Source organism: Sycon ciliatum, chromosome 10, assembly GCF_964019385.1.
Source record: "Sycon ciliatum chromosome 10, ocSycCili1.1, whole genome shotgun sequence".
In the NCBI taxonomy this organism is placed as follows: Eukaryota; Metazoa; Porifera; class Calcarea; order Leucosolenida; family Sycettidae; genus Sycon; species Sycon ciliatum.
Genome location: NC_088652.1, coordinates 8,733,166 through 8,747,608, shown reverse-complemented (window position 1 = coordinate 8,747,608; position 14,443 = coordinate 8,733,166). Strand labels below are relative to the sequence as shown.

Below are 14,443 nucleotides of genomic sequence, written 5' to 3'. Positions count from 1 at the left end.
GCGTTCTTGATCACCGAATTTTGCAAGGTTTTTGTTTTTGCTCGCCCTGTACTAGTATTCAATTCATTTCGGGTTCCCCTCTATTTTCTGGTTCGTCATCGGTGGTCATTTACTGAATGAATTGGAATAGTAATGCGTGTACATCTGATAGGCTTCGCGACCGATTTGCGTTCTCGCTGCTTTCCGAATCTAACAGCTTTTGACGGCACGAGTTTCTCCAACAACCTCAGCATACAAATCCCGAATGCTAGTCATGGCGTTAATAATTATTATCATTACCATCTCAAATTATTACAGCGTGCGATAGAGCTCTCGGCCATTGAAGAAAATGTTGAGTCACCTCCACCATTACACTGCGCTCTTAGCCGACTAGACCCTCCTGCACACAACCATCACCATTGCGAGGACACTTTCACCTCAAATTGCTTATACATGCTTTGAGAGAGGGAGGTTGGTGGCGGCTTAAGCCACCCTCCCATCTGTCCTTGGTGGTTTTCGTAAAGAAATGCGGCGAACAAGCGACTGGTTCCAAATGTCACTATAGGTTAGAGGTGTCCATTGAAATTTCATTTTTCAGGATGCTTATCGTTTCTGAGAGCGGACGCAACGGTCACGAAGGCCAAGCAGCGTGATCTGGCGACGGATGTAATTGTCTCGAAAGGTAACTCATTTCAAAGAGGTTGAGTGCAGAATGGATGGATTAATTAAGGGATCCTGGCTGAACAAATACGACCAGCAGGTTGCCCAACCTCCGCATTCCCACGTACTACTAAATGGAGATACTAGTGCTGCGAAGTGCAAATGACCCTCGTCATGACCTCCTCACTCACCAGCACGTACCAGTGCCATGAGAAGGAAAAACGTCGAAACTATGGCCAACGCGTCAGGGATATTGAGCATGCCACCTTCCTGCCATTGGTTTTCTCAGCCAGTGGTGGGATGGGGAAATCCGTCACCACCTTTTACAAGCGTGTCGCGCCTCTAGTCTCAGAGAAGACGAAGGAGCCGTACAGCCAGGTCATGTCGTGGATCCGGTGCCGGCTGTCTTTTGCCCTGCTGAGATCCAGCATTGCTTGTTTGCGGGGCGCACGGCGGATTCGTCCCCTGCCAGCCATGGACACCTCTGTCGTGAGGGTGGTGGCTGAAGCGGCAATCCGGTCCTGAGGCAGTTGTGTTCGGTGTCCAAGGCCGGTTTTGACATGACTGTACTAAGTACATCGTAGTTGTACATTTGGAAGTACAATTGTTATTATCTACATTAGACTGTTTTCACAGCCATTTTATGACACTAGACTGTAGTACTAGACTGTTTTCACAGGCATGTTTGCTCTCTCGACTGTTTTCACAGCCATTTTTGCTCGTTTTTCTTCCGGTGCTGTTGAGGTTGCACTCGTAATAATTATTATTGTGTTTATTTTGCCAGTACAAGAGGCTTGGTTGCGTTGGAAAAAAAAGGACCCTCATCGTCAGCGCTCTCAGCGTCACGTACACCTACTCCGTGTGCAAAACTGACTCCCTCTTCTGCCTGGTGCTCTTGATCTCGTCCAGACGAAGAGAACCCCGGTTACGTTTTTTTGTAATACGTACAGGCTCAGTCCCAGTTTCCTTGGATTTCGAAAAGAGTTACAGAACATCAGGAAGCTGACTTTGATCCATTTCCCATCAAGAAATAGAACCAAAAACCCCAGATACCGGGCGATAGCAGATATTAACTCCAATCGGATATCGCCAAACCTTTTTTGGGGCACTAGCTGTGCTAGTACTCGTTAGCAACAACCCGAACTAGCGCACACACTGCACTGCATTGCTTTCTACTGCATTCAAGACTGATGTCATGCGCTTTGTTTTGCTGCGTAATCACAAATGGCATCCAGCCTCGTTTCGCTGACAAGAAAAACAAATCTTGCATGCCCTGTTGTGCTCTCCCAGACAACGGATTGTGCTTCAGCAATGTTTCTTTTTCCACCACCTCTCCCTACTCGTTCGCCCATATAATATATTTTAATAGATTCCACCACAAGGTTATACTGATTATGCTTGATGACTTTCCTGTAATACTTGAAGAATTCTTGATTGAGTTGCATTCTTTTTCAATTACCTGTACAATTGCATGTGCTAGGATTTGCTATGGTAGATTTTCCTTGCCTATTTTCCAGGTGGGCTGGTAAAAGTTCTGATTCAGTTGCATTCTTTTGACTTCTTGGACTCTTAACATAACACATAATCTGACCACGTGACTATATCCTGTCAGGAATGTTGAGTGAAGTTTTAAGATGAGTCCTAGAAATTTGATTGGATTAAGACTTCTAAGTATTTGCATTTCCTCCATCTTCCAGGATACTAATAAGTATTATTTCCGTGCGTCCATCGCTCGCACAGAACTTTTGCACGCTCTAAATGACGCCAAATTGACTATATTCCTATGTCCCCTCTGTTTTGAAAATGTATTTCACCAATAGAATAAGGCTTGGAATTTTTTAAACATGAATATCGACGGACTTGCCCCTTATGTTCATGCATTGCCCTGCTCTAGTAATGGTTCATGAATCTGCCCAGTCCACATTCCTTCTCCGTTTCTCTCCGATTATGGGTCCTTTCAGTTGCATCTTCCTCTCGGCTCCGTGTTATTTTCTCTTTTCGTTCGTCCCTTTTGATATTTGTACTTTGTACTGTTGAGGCAACGAACGGAAATAATAAAAACAAACCAAACCAATCGCTGTTTTGAGTCTTTTCAGCCTTGTGTCCTTTTGACACATCGGCCATGATCATTTTCTCCCTGATTCTTTGATAATTATATTTTTCTGCTTCAGTTCGGTTTCTCTCACGAGAGCTTGCTTTCTCATGTTGGCGGCTGGTTCGCTTTGTGTTCGATCCAATTCTGAGCAACGTGACAACTCTCTGGGCGCTATGTCAATGGTGTTAGATACAGGGTCTACGCTGTTCTTCTTCAGTGTTCCTGTCTGTAAGTGACATGTTGGCTGCCTCACTGCTTGTTCTGGTGCTGGTGGTATGTGTTGTTGTGCATGCGTGCATGTGTCTGTCTGTGCTGTCTGTGTCATAGTCATAATGCGACCCTGGTGGTCACCGGCCTTGTGAGGTACGGACCGGTGCTGTGTGATTCCACAGCCAGTTGCTATGCGTGGAATAGCTCAACAATGATTAGTCTGCTACCACATGTATGCATGGACTTGACTATGCATATTGCATGGCCCAAGATGATAATTATTATTATTATTATGTGCATCAGTATCAGGGCTTTATGTCGCCTCATCTGCCCATAAGTGTCTGGTTTCTGAATGGGGGGGGGGATCATTGAATGGGATGAGTAGAGTAGGGGTGTGCACAGGTAGTGAGGTACCCGTTCTAGTCGGGTAGACGCCAGGTACAGAATAGTACCCGAAAACCCGAAGTCGCAGATGACATCATGTACAGTTCACGTGTACAAATTCATGTAATACTCCGCATGTCAAACCAGTGTGTAAGGAAAGGGGTGCACTATGGTGTTACCATGGGAACATTACCCGGTCGGGTAAACTACCCGAACCCGATACCCGACTCAGCACTTGGGTAGAGCATAGGCACCAGGTCTCTCAATGTGTGCTGTGAACGCATCCCCAGTTGGAATTTTAAGAGAGGGCAACTACTGTATCTCTGACTCACCGATTATAGGCGGGGGTGGGGGGAGCTATCAATGCAATGCAAGTATCTTGTAGAAACTACATGTATTTGCATTGGTCCTCTGGCTCCTATCATTATTACTGTGATCAACGTGACCGCTAATTACTTCAAGTGTTATTTATGTTTAGCAGCGGAAATGCACCAGTCAGGAACAGCTATCAAGTAATGAAATGTGAAAATTTGATTGGAAACACTCTGATCAGACCCATACAAAATGCTGTGCTCGAACACACGAAACAAGACCGAAACGGAACTTGCAGGTTGACACAAGGCATCATTCAAAAAGAAAAACCTCACGTGCAGTACTATTATTTAAAAAAAATTAAAGCATGCCTCCGGCATGCACGGTATTGTTCATCTCCAATTCGATATGAAGAAAAGAAATGATTTTTTTGCAGAAATGTATTGAAGCAAAGAAGATCATCATGGATGTTTGGTGTTCTTGCGCATGTATGAGAAGTGCAGCGACAGCTCTGAGACAAAAGGTGACATCGAACGTTTCTAAACAATCATACCCAAGAAAAACAAAACCCCCTGAGGGAGGAGGCAATTTAGTTCAGGCAATTACGTTGTGGGAACACGAGACCGTGTACCTGAGCTTTGACGTGGTAAGGGAATAACAAGCAAGCTATGATTGTGGCAATCAGCTTTCCTCTTGCCGTGAATTGGGCCATTCCGGCTAGAATGAAGTATTTTGTTCACTCCAACTTTAGTCATAAGCACATAAGATGAAGCACTGCATTGAAAACCCACAGCGGACACATAATGTCATCGTCGTAGGACCTGTCAGGGAAAATTGCTGGAATATTCAGCATACTGTGATGCTTTTAGAAGCATAACCTACCTCCACACACAAAAAATCTGTAATTTATTTTGTATAGTACATGTACATGTACTGTTTATCCATGATCAGCTGACTTGTATCAGCTGACTTGTATGCAGAGTAGAGTCAGGGAAAATTGCAGGAACATGCAGCATACTGTGCTGTTTTAAAATATAACATACATGTACGTGCAGGCACAAAAAAGATATGAAATTTATTGCTGGAGTGCATGTACTGTTTATCCAAGATCAGCTGACTGGTATGCCGACATGCAGTCGGAGGCCAAGCATACGCAGTAACAGTTATGTAAGTACTTACTGATGTCCCATGACCTGTAAGACCCAGCACTCGATATACTGGACTGGGCTCCGAGCAGTACCACTGCACACTGATTGTAGTCTCAAACACTGCTACTGGTTGGCTGGGAAAGTGTCGCGGAGCTGCGTCGGCTGAACAGGGACAAGCTGCGGATGTGATCCAGGACAAAGGAGGTAGGCGTGCTACTGGACCCATTCCCATTTGACCCGCGGCGACGCTTTGTTGACAAGGCCGAAGACGCGGTGGACGAGTGAACCGATTTGAGCAGTTCCTGACGAACGTCGGGGGATCGTGCCGTGTGGACGGCGAACATGAGGCAGCCTTGTGTGCTCACGAGCAGAGTAAAGATGTACTGCGTCGCAACAGTGTTATGGATCACAAGCAACACGCCGCTGATCCAAGCCAGGCCAATCACCACCGACATGGATGTCACCACGGTAACTAAGTTGATCTCGCGCCCCTGCTTCTGAGAGCTGAGGTTCTTGCGTACGTGGTACAGGTGCTTGGCAATACTGGTCAGCATGATGCAGTTAAACACCAGCATGCCACAGAGCGGTGTTACGACGGTGGTGTAAAATGTACTGTCATCCTTTAGCCAACATCTGCACAGGCATAGAGAGGTAGAAATCATGACTTACACCTTGTCTTATACACGTACAGAGTAGTACATACATGTTCATTTAAGGACGCTATAATTCTCAATACAGCATATGTAGCTATTTCGCCTGTGCATAATGCACACACTCACACATTCACACACACACACACACACACACACACACACACACACACACACACACACACACACACACACACACACACACACACACACACACACACGTGTGCACATGCACGCACACGCACGCACGCACATACACAGTGACACACACATACAGTGACACACACACGCAAACAAACACAGAATACTAAGTCCACCACTCACAGCTTTTCCGAGCCGTAGGCGTCAAGTCTTGTTATGCCGGCTGGAAAAACAACGATGATGAATGGAGTACCTGTGGAGGAAAACAACGGAACAAAAGAACGGAGGTAGGCCAGTTCTTAGTTCAATAGTGCAGCCATTTTCAGTCGTGCTTGGACCAATAACGACACAATGGCCCAGCTTATTTACTAGTCTGTGGCTATGTAGTGTGGTCAGACCGCTGTGCCATATTCCCTGTGCAGAGATATATACTTCGGGGGTATTGGCTCTTGATAAACAAATGTACGATCAGGGAGCGAATCTCTCACGCCATCTGCCATCTAGTAACAGGCCAGAGCGCTTCAAACATAATTATTACTATCATTATTCACAGGGCTGTCGGACACGGTACGGTCACTATGGTAATGAGTGTACCATGTTTGCTCCAGGTACCACTGATCTAGGCTCTATATTTCAAAAACATTCAAGGGGAAGTTAAGGCTAAAATCAAAATTTCACCAGTTGTAGTCTTCGGGGTGCTGCGTCGAATAGTCTTGGTCCGAGAAAGCTGAGACGTTCCCATCCTACTTTAATCCCAATCGAACTCGCGCATTTCCACCAAAACTGGGTGACTGCGCCCTACTAGATGGGGATTTGTATGCAAAATGTCACTGAAAGCGCCATGCCGTTCTTATAAAAGCACGGATGACCGCGATTGGCTCGTATGTTGTAGTCTTTTGACTGCTGAGTCAACTGGTTTTGGGCCGAAAAGGCTGCGATGCAGCGTTCCTCCTTTATTCCTAATCGAACATGGTTGAACAAGCGGTCACGTGCGCCTGGGTGCCCAAATCACCTGGTCACCACGCCAGCAGGCGACAACTTTCACACCAAGATTCAACTCGAGTGACATGACTGCACTCAAAACGGTCAAACAGGCTAGTAAGTTGTACCCTGCAGGCACGGTGATCAGGCGACTGGTGTACGCAGGTGCACGTCACCGCTTGTTCAACCATGTTCGATTGGGAATAAAGGAGGAACGCTGCATCGCAGCCTTTTCGGACCAAAACCAGTCGACTCAGCGTCCAAAAGACTACAACATATGGGCCAATCGCGGTCACATCGAGGATGGAATATTTACCTTTGGAAATGGGACTTAACGTGCCGGCTAAGTACACCACGGGCTTCAGATATCCTAATCTCGGTAGGCAGGGAGTTCCACGTGGTGATCATGGAATGTAGTAGAGTGGAGAGGAAACAGGGAGCAGTGTGAGTGGGCGGGAGGTAAAAGTGAGGACGTTGTGCACTCTTGGATAGAACTATGTTGAAATTATTGAGGGTTTCCAGGTATTGGCAGGTGAACAGACTTACCATAGGCAAGGGCATAGACTAGGCGTACGGTGCGCTGGTCGTGTTTAGTCTTCACGATGATCAGGTACAGGTGTACCGCCGCCGCTGCCATCAAACCGAACACCACGAGCAAGCTGAGGTGCATTACCACGGCCAGAGCGGTGCACAGGCTGTCGTTCTCGGCGCTGAGCACGTTCTCGTCTCGTCCCTGCATCACCAGCAGAACCAGCACGGTGTTGAGGATGAGTGCCAGAGATAGCTGGAGTGCTGTCTGCTGGAACGGCTTGGTGCGAAGCTTCCTGCAAGTTGGCAACAGAAACAGTCAGTGCAAGATTCACAAATACCACTTGTGACACAACAAGTGTATTCTACTGGTGTTACAGAAATCTATGTACAGAAGCCAAGACCATCTTTCATCGGAGACCAAGCAGTTTTAGAGATTCATTAAAACTGATTCATTCTCGTGAAACTAAAGCTGCACCGGAGTACAAGCTGCACCGGAGAAGATAAGAAGCTGTACTCTGGTTTTTTTGTCCTGACATACAGACATCTTCCCTCTTTTTTCACGATTAATTTGACCATCGTAGTGTAAATCGGACTTTTCTTGGGGTGAATTACTGGTGTTAAAAGTGCGACTTATACTCCCATAAATGCGGTATGTGTGACATACATTTTTTAAGGCCCCTGGAGATACGAATTTGACCAAACATGTCATGCAGCATGTCTCTGATTTACTGTCTTACTTGAAGTAGAGGATAATGACAACGGTGGCCAGAAGGCAGATGATGCTCAGCGCGCTGCCTACGAATGTAATGATCGTCAGGGCTCTGCCTGCGTTGCCATGCCCATCGGATGTGATGACATCATCACGAACCTGCGTGTACATAGTGCATAGTGCATAGTGCATAGTACATAGTGCATAGTGCATAGTACATAGTGCATAGTGCATAGTGCATAGTGCATAGTGCATAGTGCATAGTGTATAGTGCATAGTGCATAGAGGCAAGAGTATATGAAACCCAGAGTGTGCAGCTCGGATGGGTTGCGGTCACGGCGAAATTCCTCGATTACATCATCTTAGTGATGTGGTGCATGCAAGCAGGATCCAAGTTGGTCTCTTTCTGCAGAAATGCAGCTCAGTTCTACGCACTACGCCACTTCCCGCCTCAGATCTGCACCAAAACATGATGTAATCGCGGAATTTGGCCATAGAGAATACGTTGAAAGCTGCATACTCTTGGTTTCATGTACATTTGATGGAGGAAAGTTCGACTGGCACACATAATTATGCTAGAACAGATCATTTCTACACTGAGCGAACAGGGACACTGCCGAACACCTTGAATGCAGCATTGCCAAACATTCCACATAAAACACAATATAGGAAGAGCTGGGGAGTAATTGTTGCAATATACATGTACACTAAAGCGTGCCATAACCGGACACCCTTGGCCTAGGTGCAGCGGAAACTGTCCTGATATGAAAGGATTCCATTTTATGCATGTTTAAAGAACAGCACGTCAGTGTATGAACATGTGTCTGGTCAATACAGGATTCCGCTTGGCACAAGGTCCGGCAAACGGTATTATAATACACGCCTTGACCAGGTGCTGGTTATACAGCTAGTGAGGAGTTATATTTAGCCTCTTGCAACTGTTTTAGCTCCCTCTCTTGCCTTTTGCCGTTGCGAACAAGAGAGATACCGAAACGATCTGGACCATTTGTGAGTTGTCTATCCAGTCCTAGCACTGCAGAAGACACAATTGTGCCGCGTTCAGTCTGAACTAACCCAACAGACTATTGCGAGACCAGTAAAACAATCCATAGCCACCACTTACGAACAGCAGGGCGAAGTTGGTCAAGTGATCGCATTCGCAGCTTGTCATTCCTGGATTTTTGCCGGATGAGATGGCCCGACAGCCATCCTGCCTCCATGATTCTAAACACGTAGCCAAAGATAACAAGAGAAAATCAACAGGGCAAGGATTTCGACCGACTGAACTTTCCGCATCCTTTCAAGAACTCCGCCAACCTTTTAAAAGGATCAAGGTGTGGATAGTAGAAAGTAGCAAATACATTTCGCGCCAAATTTGGTGTAAGATGCTCTAATCCGACTGTAGGCTTGTGTGAGTGGTCAAGATTGGGACAGGAACAGTCCCCTACCAAGTTGAAATACTAAGCTTCCATTGCACCAATAATGGAATAAAATACTCTTTCTGCACAGGCAAGGCATTAGCTTTCTTGCACAATACAGTAGTACACTTTTAATGAAATGAGGCCGTACAGTATGCTGGCTCCAGGGGTCCTGAAATGGATTGCAACATTCTTCAGCATGTATGGTCATGATCCAATGCAAAGTATGAGGACTGAACTCAACTTTGCAACTTTTCAATTCATACTCGCACCTGCCTTACCGGTGTTTTTATGCCAATAGGAACACATAGCGCGGTGCGTGCCGCCTATGTCCTTCATATTGTACCAGTGCACGTACACACACACGCACACACACACACACACGCACACACGCACACATGCATAAAAACGTAAGCAAAACACGCAGAGACATCGTAGCCTAGTCATTTTTTCTTTGTTTCATGTGAACCTGTACTAGCTGTAGGCATGCGCATTATGGCTAAAAGAAAGTGCCACAAATACACAGGCACACAAACACAAAACTGCTTGTAAGAGAGAGAAATATGCCGAGTCTCCTTCTTCACCAACACGGTCTTACACGGCAATCATTGTGGTCGCGGTGGTGGTGAAGAAGTAGATTGAGGCATGAATAATTGGTGGCAGTGGAGCCTCCGCAATTGAAGAAGAGAAATATGCACAACATCTGCACCTAACCAATACCTGCATTCAACACTAGCTCATTTAATCCGATGTGGGTTCAAGTAGGAGCAACCATTTAGATATTGATCTACCTGTTGCCAAATTCCGTTCCACTATCATTTACGCCTGTTGGTGTATTTGGTTCTTGTCTCGTAGAGTCCAGTTTCTGATGTCATAGTATGGTCTAAGTGTACGTGTGAGCATGGTGTGATGTGTGACGTTTATGGTATGTGGTGCATGCAAGAGTACAGTGTACGAGTTGTCAGAGTTTGAGGATCTGCTTCCGTCTGTGCGAGAGTGACTGTCAACTGATTGCTGTGCATGCGCAGTGCTAGTTTGGTCTGGGAATGAGAGTCATGTGTGATTCGTCCGTGGTCTGGTCATGTGTTCTGTACGTGTTGGTCCCTGATTGGTCGTCACGATCTGTCGTCTCTTTATTACTGCTTGTTCTTTGTTGTTTCGTCGTGTCTTTTCTCGTCGTCGTTTTGCCTCAGTCTAGTCTTTTCGTCTTTCTCCTCCTGCGCCCTCGTCGTTTTTTGTTAATATAAGAATTGAGCACACAATGTAGATTTTGCGTTGCTGTGTGGCGGGGGCCAGGGGGAGAAGGCAATAACCCAAACCTATTTTGGTTTCATACCTGCGCATTGTAAATGCCAGACTATAGTTAGGCATTGTTTTCTCAGCTGGAGATACGGCAGAGTTACTTTAGCGAAATCCTCAAAACAAGTCCAAACCAAACAGATTGAACGACATACTCACGTTATGTGTGAAGTTCAACTGGACCGGGTTGCCAAGTAGGTCCACGTGGTCATGCCCACGAAACTTGACGCTCAGCACAACACTTTGGATAGCCTCTGGTGCTGGAGATCCCGGCTTCAGGTCTTCACCACTGGGACGGAATAGCATAGGAGTCCGATAGGCAATGATCTCCACAGGCGAAGCTTGCCCACAGTCACTTTGGCTTTCCGGATCACTCGTAGGGGATGATCGCATCAGCGGTGGAACACGCACACCTGCCAAGATGCTTGGCTCGCCATTGCTCTCCGATAAAATCGTAAGTGATGAATGATTGTCGTTGCTGGTTTCATCAGAAACGGAGAGCTGAGAGTAAGACTGGCTCGGGCAATGGCAACTCAGAGCTAGGTTTGGAGAAGATACTTGGAATGGCGTGTGGAAAGAGACGGCTGTAGCCTCCATTAACGTTTCCAACGCTATGCGGATTCTGGAAGCAAAGCATTCACAATCACACGTCTACTTGTAACGAGAGAGTTTAGAAGCTCAGAGCCCTACGCTATGATTTTTTGCCTAGCTCATCATGCATGTTATTAGAACTGATGGAACTTTCTCTTTTGCCCCAACTTAGTTGCGGTCTTAAAGTGTTTTACGTCGACCATGACGGCTGCAATGCCCAACCACACCACAACGAACTGATCGGCTATATCACTGTATTGCAAAAAAGTTTCCATTCCAACAAACAAGGGGGGGGGGGTGCCAGGTGGTAGCACTGAGCTCCGGAGACGAGGATCATTATGACACGTACTTCGAAGTAGTTGTAATACTCGATTTTCATTCGGAATAAATTCCTCTCTAGCGTGTGCACTGAAGGTAGAAAATGGAGAAAATCAGTGTGATCTCTATCGTACACATTATGATACGCAGGTGTCATACTCCGTTTACGATCGGTATTAATTTCTCTCATGCTTGCGCCCTGAAGGTTGTTACTATCCTAGGAAATGGACACGTACAGTGTGAAATACATGCTTCCCTTAGGTTTGCTTACATGACTGTTGCTTTGGACAGCGGGGCATTGCCTGGAGCGTCTTGAGGAACGTTCTCCATCAGGTTGCTAACGGTTGTGGCGACATTGCGTGTGACCTTGCAGAAGATGTTGTAATAAAACGGACAGTAAACAGAAACTACCTGCAATGTAGCTATGGTGTACATAATTGTGTTATTACTTTGTCAGCATACGCACTGGTGGTGGTACTGGCAATATTGCATTGACCGGTTGTACGCACGTCACCACTGAGCAGCTAGCTGGCAAGGGGCGTCAACAGTCAAGCCACTGTATGTTATTTTTTTATTATGGAATGAAGCAAGCTTGTCATGAGGAACTACTCGCTGTCGTGGAGTGTTGCTGGTGAACTGTTTGTGCTGGTGTCTGCAAATCGTCAGGACGGGAAAAAGAACCTAAATACTACTGTTGGATGGAGTAAATGAAGACGCCATCAACGAACTTATGCTTTGAGTTGATTGAGAAAGCGTTGGTCTTTGCCTTACTCTATCACAACTACAGTCAACTTCGCTAATAACGACTTCGGGTATTACGACAATTCGCGAATAACGACAAAATTTCCAAGCCCAGAGCAAAGTCCCATCTGACTGTATACATGTAATGAGACTTCGGGTAAAAAGACACTTCGCGAATAAGGACACTTTTCTGATGCCCCGCCGAGTGTGGTTATACGCAAAGTTGACTGTAGTTCTGGAAGTAACTCCCAGCTCAACTGTCTGGAGAGCTAGCAAATTCGACCCATTGTGCTGTGCAGAGATAGAACAGCATTTGTACATAAATTTCCACAATTGCTGTTATCCGCCGTGGAATAAGATACAGACACTCATTCGTTCTTCAAAAGGAAGTGTTCGCCCACTCACCGTGTTTACAAACTCCGATCCTGATCCATTGCCGACGGACTCAACCTGAGCCCGGATGGATTTATTCACCAGAGACGCAAGGAGTGAGGCGCCGTTAGCAGTCACCAGATCACCTGGCGATGTGACAGATAACTGCTGCAGCTTTGAAGCAAAACCTCGAACTTCATCTGGACTCACTGCCCTGTCAATCGCCTACAAGAAAATGTCGAGGAAAGCAACATTGAAGTATTAGAGTAGAGGCGCACACTGACAGATTTGGCCAAGTATAGAATGAAGGCCGCAGACATCACTACGCAACGTGTTCGAAATTTTGGTAAATCAACAATACAATCCAGAATCGATTTTCTGAAGACGAAGATCACTGCTACAGAAAGATGTTTGGCTTGTGTGGTACGCTCGGCCCTCGCCTGGGAAAGACGCACTACTTGCAGCAAAGAACCTCGACATACTGAACTTCCACAGTTTGTAAAGGTTTTGGATCAGTTTGTAGGATGCCTGGAGTGGGATTGTAACATCGCGTGTAAGGTGTTTGTCAAGATGCTGTATTGCACCAAACATTGTCTACGTGTTTTTTCAGGAGAGATAGATAGAGAGAGATAGGGATAGAAGGACACGGAGAGAGAGAGAGAGAAATAGAGAGAGAGACAGAGAGAGAGAGCAAGAGAGAGAGACGGGGGGAGAGAGAGAAATAGAGAAATAGAGAGAGAGAGAAATAGAGAAATAGAGAGAGAGAGACGAAGAGAGAGCCAGAGAGAGACAGAGAGAGACAAAGACAGAGAGACAAAGACATAGAGAGAGAGAGAGAGAAAGAGACAGAAAAATAGAGAGAGAGACAGAAAGAGATAGAGGGAGAGAGAGGGAGGGAGGGAGTGAGAGATAAAGAGAGAGGAGAGATAATAATATTATATAATATAATTGTGCAATTTGTATAATATATTTACAGGATTCTCTAGAGGCCGTTTTGGCCTATCGAGGGGATCTTCATTCAGAGAGATAGAGACAGAGAGGGAGAAGAGGGAAAGAAGAGAGAGAGGAGAGAGGATAGTTGGTGCCCTTTTACTTGCAAATTGCTGGAACTCTTACCATTGTTAGGGTAGTGACGTTCGGGTATCGTTGCTTGCCCACTTCCTTCTCTACGAGCAAAGATACGACAAGGATTGAAGAAGTAAAGACAATGATGATCACCACTTCGGCATAGAAGCCAACTAGCCATCTGTTATCATGGTAATCGCCTGGTAAATAGTTTTCTCAACCCAAACTTGAATTTCAACCACATCCATGACCAAGACTAGCTTTTGGCTCCGCACAAGAAGCATTTGCGAAATTCTCAACATGTTCTTTCATTCCGTCCATTGTGGATACAGGGAGAAAAGAAACTAACGCGTAGACCGACCACCGTTGAGAGAGAACGTAAACTCTAAAGGTAATAATAGCATTTGAAAATACGGCCATTCCGGCAACAGGCTCTCAGCTGCACCAAATAAATAACTTTGCCAATATTTAGCCCGTTGGGCGTCATCAGGGCATTGAGGAAGCTGAGAGCCTGTTGCCGGAATTGCGGTGTTTTCAAGTGCAAGAAATACGCTGCAATGGAGTTTGGGAATTCTGAAGAAACGTAATAATACAACCAGTGAAAATAGTGGGAATGTACCCAAAATGTATCCGGAAAGTGTTGATTCACTGGTTTGGAGGAAAGAGGGAAAGTGGTGATTCTGCAACATTATAGACAACATGCACGCTATATTCGCACCTGAGTGATGTACATGTCCGTGTGAAGAGGTAGATCTACTAGTTAAGAGTAGGCACGACATTCATTTCTTGTATTGTGATAAGAATTATTCAGTTAGACTGCGAACAGGCTTTCGGCTGTG

At 45.8% G+C, this 14,443-nt stretch overlaps 1 protein-coding gene across 1 annotated transcript; it reads right to left on the bottom strand.

Annotated features, from left to right (window-relative positions):
- Nucleotides 1-4,620: 4,620 nt before the first annotated feature.
- On the bottom strand, nt 4,621-13,935 carry LOC135826133 (latrophilin-like protein LAT-2). The gene is made up of 10 exons (XM_065338774.1): nt 13,656-13,935; nt 12,573-12,764; nt 11,698-11,792; nt 10,677-11,139; nt 9,500-9,551; nt 8,924-9,024; nt 7,829-7,959; nt 7,107-7,384; nt 5,763-5,832; nt 4,621-5,421 (listed from the first exon to the last, which is right to left on the bottom strand). Exons 1-10 carry the CDS (start codon nt 13,656-13,658, stop codon nt 4,902-4,904), a joined length of 1,905 nt encoding a protein of 634 aa, XP_065194846.1. The 5' UTR covers nt 13,659-13,935; the 3' UTR covers nt 4,621-4,901.
- Between the last annotated feature and the right edge of the window lie 508 nt (nt 13,936-14,443).